Here is a 10,000-nt window from a genome sequence, read left to right as displayed (position 1 = left end):
TAATTTGAATAACAAGTGAGGAATTCTAAACGATGGAAATCGCTTGTCTGAATTCAAGAGCGCTCTCTTGTTTAGCGACTGGTTGTTTTTTCCTCGCAGCTTATCCTCTTGTGACTCGAACTCTAATACCTTAGCTATAAATCTAAAGAAAAAATCTCCTCCTATGGTCTATTCCTCACGCAGAAGTCGTTAATGATCTAAAAATGTTGTTTATTTTGGCTGGCTACAAGGTTTGCACAAAGATTATATAAGTCATAAAAATTGTTTTATCGCGCCCACATGGATGATTGTCTTACACCGTCGAACTAAAAATCGAGAAAAGCCCGTGTTTTTTGTTTTGTTTGTTTGATTTTTTTTTCTCGCTCCGACCCAAGGAACCCGTCAAATTGAATCAATGACTTAATTTCAGGGCCAAGTTACTAAAATCGTTTCACTTCACTCAAATATTTTTATATAATTTATATTTTCTGAGTCATTTCCACCTGAATAGTCATGCAGACATTTACTGATTATTGTCAAAACTAGTCACTGACAGTACATAAAGGGTAAGAGAGCTATTACAAAAAGAAGAAAAGATTACAACAGAAGAACAAGTGTTATAACCCTTCCAATCCCAGGAGTGATTGGTACGTAAATTCTCCCCAAGGTTTCAATAAAAAGTCAGTCCGACAGGTATTGAGAATTAAGAATACCATCAGCTTAATTAGAGGTGTGGCCTTGATATAACACCAAATTCTCATGACTACCCAAAAAAGAAATCCATGTTATTACTAGTGTAGGACAAAGGAAATTTCGATCGTGAAAATCAAATTGACGCGTCATATTTATTTCCAACATCTGTGAATGGGCGTTTCAAACAAGGGTCACGTTTCGACAAACTTTACATTGATCTCTTTCAACAGGAAAGGAATATACGCACAATAATGACACATTTTTTTCTTCTCTTTCCCTTGTTACTGTCATATTAACCCCCTTTAGTCTATTTCAGTGTGATTCGCAGAATAGACGATGTTCGGCGAATTGTTTGATTGTTGAAGCATCAAACAATTCACCGAACATCGCCTTTGCTTAATACAATGTTGGTTGGCTTAGCTGGGACAAACAATGATTGATCACTCATCAGGCAAAGTGAACCAAGGCCTATTTATTTCCTAGTCCGCATACAGACGCTCGTAGATGCGCTCTCGTCGAGAGCTTTCGGGAAGAGAAAGGATTCGAGGCGGGCTCGCGTGCTGATGGGAGGAGTCACGTGCCACCTGGAGTTCGGTTGCAAGGGTGTTCGAATGATGGGTAAATGTGTGTTCTACATATTTTTGAAAAAAAGCCATTTACATTTGTGCCAAAACTGCTAAATGATTTTGTAAAACGACACTGGTTTGATCGTTTACCGAAGCATTAAGAAATGGAAAGTGCTGTGTTTTAAGCGCCAGTGATAAATGGGCCCTATGTAATTATAATAAATCACTTTTTCATCCTTGAGTGATGTCTCACTACCAGCTGAGAGGTTGTTGAACTAGGTAGTGTTTTCTTTAGAATTTTTTTCTTGAATTTACAAATTGAATTTGTTTCCAAATCGTCTCGACGATGTTGCAAATTGACATTATACGAGTCTTCAGTCTTCCTACCGAGAAAAATTATCAACAATTCCGCAATACTGTATATATTTTTCTCTTTTTCTAATAGCTAGTTCAATTTTTAACATATATCACGCCTATTTTCCACCATTAACTAAATTCACAGCTGGTACACCACAAATCCATCAAACTTTTATAGCTCAAGATAAATTTCTTTTTCCACTAAAATAATATTTTTTGTTTAGTAAACAAGCACCAATATTTCCACCTATCTTCTCCAACTTCTGATGTACAGACAGATTTGAAAGGGTGGGTTCATGTATTTCTTCTCTATTTTTTTAATTATCACCTGCAAGAAATGCCCTGTGATAATCAGAACTTCAATCAATTTGGATAATGAAAAAGAGCGGTAAGGGATACTTGAAATTAAAACTCAAATAAGAATTTAGATGGAGTCAACACAACATCATGGCGGGGAACAAAATTTATCTAGAGTAGTTGTTTCATGCAACCTTCTTTACAAGGAATTATCATATCTTTCGCTGCTTAAAACTGTTAATTTTTCTCGGTAGGAAGATTGAAGACTCGTACAAAGTGTATAATGTCAATTTGCAACATCGTCGAGACGATTTGGAAACAGTTTTTATCAATTAGAATGAGCCAACATTTCCTCCCTTGGGCGCGATTTTCATGATTGGAGGACACAGCTTTTTGTCTTTGCGCATTTGATATAAAGATAGATAAAGTACAAATAAATTGTTTGCCTTGCGTTTCAAAAGAAAATTGAAAAAACGAAAATTCGGTTGACAAAGGAAAATCAGCCTACGCAAAAAAAACATTTTTGAGCTGACGTTTCAAGCTAGCGTTAGCGCGTTGCAATTTTCAGACGTCATCTCGCAAATCCTTTTTACGATGGTTGATTTACCATTTTTCAACTCGTTCCGGATGAACAAACGCCGCTTATGTCGTTTTTAAAGGCTATAAAGCCTTTCAAAAAATTTATACAATGAACCGATAACGGAACTCGGCAATTTTTCGGGAGCTAGACTGCGCCAAAGGAAACTTATGCTTAGAACTCTTTTACACTGAGGCGACCTCAGTGTTTGTATAAGTATGCTGAAGTTTTTGGTGTTGTCAAAAGAAACCAATAGAGTGATAGGTGTTGAGATTAACTTGATACAATGGTATTAGAAATATTTGCCAAAGCCGGACCGGTTGTCACGTTCTAAGAAACTCGTCTAGCTTTTCGAAGTAAAGGAAAATGTTCATCCTCTGTAAAGAAAGTCCTTATTAGGAAGTTGTTGACTCTCGCGATTAATCAACAGTCTCGTTAACTATCCAACAGCCATTGAAAAACGGATGATGGCTGACAGCAATTTGTAAAGCCAAATTTAAATAAATCATTCCCTATAATTGTTCAGTTTACTTCAGAAAAGGCCAGTGAAGCAAAGGGTGCTCTTTTTACCATGCAAAGAGCAAAATTAAGATAACTCTGGCAACAAGAAAGTTCAGGAAACCCATAGGCGACATCGTGAGTTTTTTGTTACTTGCCAGTATTTAAAATTCTGATTTAGGCATGACGTGCTTAGGCTGTGCTAATGTTTTTAAAGAAAAATATCTATCGTCTACGTTTCAAGCAGTTAAGCCGGGTGCTTTTTCCTAGGTAAGATTTTTCCACCGGAAGTTTTCATTTTGTTTTAGCATGAATTTGTTTTGGGCAGACTCAGCAAAATTAAATTTAACAGGAGAAAATCCGTTTCAGATATGTCGTCCATACTTCTTTATAATTCAACTATTTTTATCTTTTATTGCCATCATTTCGGATTTGTAAATAAATTTACTTCTTAGTGAAAGATTTCCTTCAGAATGTGAGAAACAGTCGTTTACTCAAGCTCCTCATTAACTTTTAAAAGTTTGACGGGGATCTTTTTAATGTGCATTTAATTTGCCTGTGATTTAGCAGGCGATAATGACCTCGCTTTTGCATTAAACTGCAGAGAAAGGCAGAAAAACAAGCATTGCTGACTTTGAATAGCAGTAAGGTTCAGTTTCAACATCAGTTTTAACTCGGGTAGGTCGCCAAATATATTTCTTTGTAATTTTTATCTTTTTTTTTTTCGTTTTGGAGACAAAGTTTACAGAGTTAAAATAACACCGCCCCCCCGACAGCCGAGATTTGAACTCTACACGGTGTTAGTTTATGTGAATCTCAAATGCAAATCCAGAGAAACTAGAATAATCGAAGGAAAGAAAACCTGACTTGTGAACGGTGTACCCGATTTACAAGACGTCACAGGAATCTCTCGCTTAATTCACTTGTCAAGGTCTCTTGGGCGTAAAGATTGAAATATCATCTGAGACAGCGGCTTGTTATGATTGTCGTGAGCCTTCAGTGCAAGACTAGACACGAACTCTGGAATAATTTACTCCCGGAATTTTCAAAAAAAATTGAACATCTCTTTAAAAAAATTTCCGTAGCGTTCATGCATTTGTAATTTTTAGTGTCTTGACGTTAATCATTGAAACAATACATGACAAGATGACATTATGAAAGATTGTCAGGAAAAGTTGCCCCTCTCATGGCATCGTTAACAGAAATTGTAAACCTCTTTGACTTGAGGGCGTTATTTTGTATTCTGGTCACCAAAGGGTCTACTAGACAGGCTTGCGAGGCCCGCAATGTCCCTGAAATCGTTGGGTCTGGGTTATACGGCTTTGTACGTTTGACGATCTGACAACCGTGAGTAGTTTGTCACCTCATTTCTCAAAGCATTTGCTATGCATTTTCCGCTAATTAAAACTCGACATTTGTCTATCAAGATCTATCAAATCTTGGGAGATATACAGCACCAAGGAAACTACGAGATTTTTTTTCATTTGCCAAAAGCCTGACGCAAAATATGAGACAAAAACAATTTAAAGTAGGACGATCGACAGAAAATACATTTCTTCCACTTTCTTCTAAATCTTGTTTATTCAGCTTAAATTAAGAACACACATGCCTAGAAACCGCTTTTATGTGGCTACCGAAAGAAGGAACAAACAGTATCGGGGCTGTCAAGGAACAACTGGCTTTTCTCCGATTTTACGAGTTTAAAACTAACATCATGCGGATTCCGGCGAATTCTATTGTTTACAGTGCCACAACTGGATGGAACATCCGTTCATCGGCGTAGACACAAAGCACTCTTTAATTCCAGCAGGTGCAATGCTAAGACGTTTTTAAAACAAGTGGCGAAAACAGGCACTTTCAAATTGTTCAACTTACGGAAAATTCGAATAGGTTGCTTTTAAGTCCTATATTTACCCTATTTTCAACTTTAATTTATTTGGATTTTAAGTAGAAATGTTTTAGATTGTACATAAATTTTATCCTATTCAATTTGTCTTATTCTAATCTGTAATCACACTTACCCATAAGCTTCACGCTTTAATCGCCATCGCCGGTGTCTCAGAAAATGGTTTTACTTACTTATAAAAATTAGGTGAAGCAAACGAAACAAATTTGTCATCAGTTTTCAAGATAAAAAGCAGAGTGTATTTTTTGTCGAAATCAGTTACTACAAGGACTTGAATGATGGAAAGGACCGTGAAAGCTTATAATATTGTGAGCGTTCATGATATCACTTTTTGTCTTTTTCTTCTCCGGTACCGCAGTCCGTGAATGTATGTTGCACAAATATAAAAGTATCAGCTCACACGAGGGGACATGTCGCTGCAACATATCCCTGGGACATGTCACTGCAAAATATCCCTGGGACATGTACCCGCAACATTTTTCATGTTTGTGCACATGTTGTGATTTTCTCCCTGCCACATGTCCCCCCCGCTACTCGTCCCTGCAACACGGTCGCGTGAGTGTGCACCACAAATTATTATTTTTTTGTCGCTGCAACATGTCACTGCAACATGACCCCTCGTGTCTGCCCACCTTTAAGGTTTTTTCAAAACGCTTTTGGGCAATAACATAGCAGAGGTATTGTACGAACTTCAGTCTTTTAAGAGCTTTGGTCATACAGTTTCAAAAGCTAAAATTAGGGATTTTTTTCAGTAATAGACACTGGTGTAAGTCACTTGACAGCTGACTTGAAGGATGCGAAAATAGTTAACAATTATTCTCACTTATTCCGTTTAAGGTGGCCAAACACAGTTTTCGCGCGCGCTCTTCTTGCTAACGCAATACAGCGCGCGCACAAGGATTGCAAAAAAAAAAAAAATTAACATGGCTTGAATGCAGCAGTCATTTTATGTGCTCTATGCTTTCGCTAACTGTACTATTTTTTCTCATAATTGAAGTGTTTTGATGGTTTTAGTCTTTTATGGGAAATGAAGGTTAGAAAAGTTAACGATGCAAAAAACTCCGCAATTGCCCGAAACGGAAAATACCATAATAGTCTTAGTTTGTCTACCCAAATTTTGAATAAGCATTGTTTTTGTTTGCCCTTGGGACCATTGTAAGTCCCAAGAGAAACTGGAAACAATGCTTATTTAAACTTTGGGTAGACAAACTAAGACTATTATGGTATTTTCCGTTTCGGGCAATTCGCAGATTTTTCTTTGTTATCGAAGAACCCAGTTAAATGAAACGCATGCGTAGTAAGTTTAAAAATTGCGATTGTATGAATGCAGAATAGCTTTCTCGGAAATATGCCTATTTTTCGTGAAGCACTCGTTAGAATTTAACGAAATTTGGCACGAAAATACTTTAGGAAATAAGTAACTGGAGTATTGAAAAAAAAATGAACTTTAACAGAGGAAATCCTAGATATTCCATTGAATCTTCAACAAGGGATAATTAAAGATCTCTCTGTCAAATTACTATTAAAATAGTGTTAACTTGTGAGCATCGTTACCAGCTTTTTGCATGTAAATTATAAAGAAAATCTAACGACCAGGTTTTCTGCAAATGAACAAAACCGATTTTAAAGGCCTGTTTATATTTATTCATGTTGCCATGGAAACGACATATACGTCAGCTTAACTATAAAAAAACCGAAGTTCGTGTTGTTAACTTGCTTGCTACCATTTTTGGCGACCAAAGGATCAGGGGTTTTAGAGAAAAAGGTAAATGAAAAATAGGTCTCAAAAACTGTGTTCAGCCATCTTAAATATTTTGAGCAGTTTGAATTCAAAATGTTTTCTTCAGTTGAGACGCCATATTTGTCGTTCACGTTGATTTTACATAGAGGAAAGTATTCACTTTCCCCATCTCCAATACTACTTGCAGTGAATGAATGGTTTATTTCAGGGAATTTAAGTACTAATTTAGGTTTGGTTTCGAACCACTTAACACAGGAGGACCCATAAGAAACTGCTGTTTAATCTCTTTCACATCGCGATTTCTCCCATACATTACTTCAAAGATTGCGATTACTATGTATGGTTAACTAACTCCCACTGCATGAGACATCGACTCAGTGATTTCAGGAAGAAAATTCATTAACTGCTAATAATACAGCTCTATTTTCCTGTCTTAAAAAAATGTGCACTTTACTTTTGCGTCCTTTCCCTACTTGGCATAAGTACGATAATCCAACGTCCCACGCCTCTGCCATTTTCAATCTCGCGTTTATAATATCAAAATCGCAGATAAGGTTAAAACTGTTTCTTTTTGATAACTAAAATTAAACTGAGCCTTATCGCCTGCCGATTACCTACGAGTACCACATTTTAGATTTGAAACTTCTGGAATGTTAAATTCCTAAAAACCCTACCCTGTTTACAGCAACCAAAAATTGCTACGAATTCCAAAGAAACCAAACATAATATTATGCAACGTTGAAGTTTCAATTGTTGAAAAACCATTTTAGCCATACTTGCCATTGAGATTCTTTTGACGCATGCGCACAGTCCAAGGCAGTCACATAAATTTGGCATTATTTGCCAGAGACAAGGTAACTATTGAACAAGAGCTTGTGGAAGGGCTTTTCTAGGTTAAAACGTACTGAAATTCGAGATTTATGAAATTAAAATTTCACTTGAATGTATGATGAGATTTTTTTTAACAACTCGGAATTCGTGGTAAAACTCAAACGTTAAAATGTCGACTACAGTGCATTATTAAAGGCACAACTCCAGGTGGCTTATTACTAGCGAAAATTACTCATAAATTAATTACGTGCGATGCAAATATCTCTGGTATAGTTGATCGTTCGTGATGCCACTCGTGTATGTGCTATGTACAATAAAATGAGAAATTTAGCAACGTGCTAACGTAAAAGGTGAAAAGACAGGCTGTCGCTTGTCATAAAGCATAAAAATTTTCTCATTTTAACTGGCCTCTCTCTTTTGAGAATTTACTTGCCATAAGCAGTCAACAGGCAAGAAAATAGCTTATATCATAGAAGTGTTTTTTTTTTTTTCCATTTCTGGCAAAACACAAATTTATCACATTTATTTGTACGTGATATGAATTGTGAACAAAGCGCGATCATGGATATTATTTATGATTCAAAAGGTTGCGAATAAAAACAAGAATTTGATTGACACATCGACATTTCTGGATCCGTTTCCATTTTAATTTGGCCTTTACACTATCGAGCACCCCCACCAAGATATTTATCTAAAAGCGGCGTAAATTATTTTTCAAAAGTCTTTGTAAATGTCGGTGGTCTTCTCATGAAGCGCCGCTCGTAATGCCCCCATTCAGCCTCGTTACTGGTCATGTTGCGTAAACTTTTCTAGTATAACTTTCGTGTTATGAGGCGGGCTCAAATCGACAGCCACATTATGTGACATGTCATCTTGACACATGTAGGAGGGGAAGCATTTAAGTTGTTCTCCCCTTTTACGTTTGTCATTCCCTTTCCTTTTTCCCTCGACCAAATCCTCAATTTTTTCTATTTTGCTTTGCAGATTGCACGCGAAAATCCTTCAAAAATGCAGGGTAGTCTGGATTTTAAATGATTGCATGTGGTTTCTGCCTAACCGTGACTGTTGGTGAATGACCAGTACGAGATTGCGCAAGTTCTGTTCGGCGTCTTTTTATTATGCGGCGATCTTATCGAATCCTCTTGGATGATCAGCTGCATATGCTTTGAAATAGCAATAAGCACTTTTTTACGTCCATCAGGGCGTAATCCGCTTGATTCAGTAGCAGTTTAAGAACATTATCATATTCATTTGGCAAAGGACTTTGACACCTTTGGACAACTGGTCGTTTCAACGTGGCCACAGTTATGATCCATTGTGAAATCAACGTTTCGTAATATCGTAGACTGATCGGTACTTCTCGTCTGTCCTTGCTGCAGCATTTATGGGGTCATCGAGCCACAGAGTGATATCATTGGATATCTATATTTAATCATTATACCGGCAAACAATCTTCAAAACCCATCGTCATTGCAAAAGAAAGCCTTAACCAACATGGCCAACACGACCGCCGGGAACTCCAGCCATCCATACCTTTGCGCAGAAATGAGTTGCATTCTAACCAAAGGAGAGAGGAATGTCATCATTGTATCGCTCTTTGCAGTGGCATTTGTTTCTCTGTCAGGAAACATTCCCATTTTGATTGTTACTCTCTTCTCTTCAAAGAGGAGAAATTCCTCGAACCTCGCGACTATCAACCTTGTAATATCAGATATTCTGATGGCAGTGTTTTGCGTGCCATTTGTTACGATGGATCTTTACATGTTCGGTGATTGGGTTTTTGGTCCTGCCATGTGCTTTTTAGTCACATTTGTGCAGAATACCGCCATCCAGTCAGCTTTGTTGAATCTTTTGGCCATAACTTGCGAGAAATTCTTGGCGGTTCGCTTTCCATTCCATGTTCGTCTAAGAAAACGAATGGTTTGCCGCTTTATGCCCGTCGCGTGGATCTTAGCCATTGCAGAATCAATTTTCCACCTTAGTTACAGGAAGCATATGAAATACGAGAATGGTTTCCTCTGTGCAGACGATGTCCCTGACTTACAGGCACTTCAAAAAAAGCTAATTGTCAAGACAGTCACGTTTTTCTGTCCCTTAGCTGTAATTATAGTTCTCCACTCCATCACCGTTTGTTCCCTTCTCAAAGGCACCAAACGCACTTTTCAGTTGCGGGGAAGTGAAAGAGACACGTTTAAAAACATCCCAAGAAAACAAAGGAAACAAAGAAAGGCAACAAAAATTATCCTGGTGACGCTCATCTCCATAGTTGTTTGTTGGGGACCATTCTACGTTTTCAATGCACTGCACTTGTTTGACTTCTTGCACCAGCTTTCGCTACAAAGCAACTTTATTGGGTACGCAATTTGCGCGTGGCTGTTATATTCACACTGTTTCGTTTTTCCACTTATTTACTGTTTCTTTACACAAAAGGGAAGGGAGACAGTTGCAATTTGCTTCCTTTGTCTCCGAACCTGCCGAATGCCAGGCTATGGATCCAACACAACTTCCCTTTTAATCGACACTTCCAACAACAATAATGGCAGTTTCAGAGGATT

At 37.5% G+C, this 10,000-nt stretch overlaps 1 protein-coding gene across 5 annotated transcripts in view; it reads left to right on the top strand.

Moving 5' to 3' along the window:
* The window catches only part of LOC138007709 (neuropeptide FF receptor 2-like), a 14,227-nt gene that overhangs the window by 843 nt on the left and 3,384 nt on the right, over positions 1-10,000 (top strand). Inside the window, exons 1-3 of one of the 5 annotated variants that reach the window (XM_068854761.1) lie at positions 3,020-3,105; positions 3,572-3,645; positions 8,430-10,000. The exon at positions 8,430-10,000 is cut by the window's right edge and continues 3,384 nt beyond it. In XM_068854761.1, coding sequence (XP_068710862.1) covers positions 8,940-10,000 — 1,061 coding nt within the window. In that variant the 5' untranslated portion in view covers positions 3,020-3,105; positions 3,572-3,645; positions 8,430-8,939. Of the gene's footprint in view, positions 1-3,009; positions 3,106-3,158; positions 3,238-3,571; positions 3,646-4,048; positions 4,315-8,429 lie in introns of those variants that run through there. The other 4 variants (XM_068854760.1, XM_068854765.1, XM_068854764.1 and 1 more) reach the window with 4 other exon arrangements.

This window comes from Montipora foliosa, chromosome 6 (genome assembly GCF_036669935.1).
Source record: "Montipora foliosa isolate CH-2021 chromosome 6, ASM3666993v2, whole genome shotgun sequence".
In the NCBI taxonomy this organism is placed as follows: Eukaryota; Metazoa; Cnidaria; class Anthozoa; order Scleractinia; family Acroporidae; genus Montipora; species Montipora foliosa.
The sequence above is the reverse complement of the archived record's forward strand: the minus strand, read 5'-3'. Positions and strand labels throughout refer to the sequence as shown.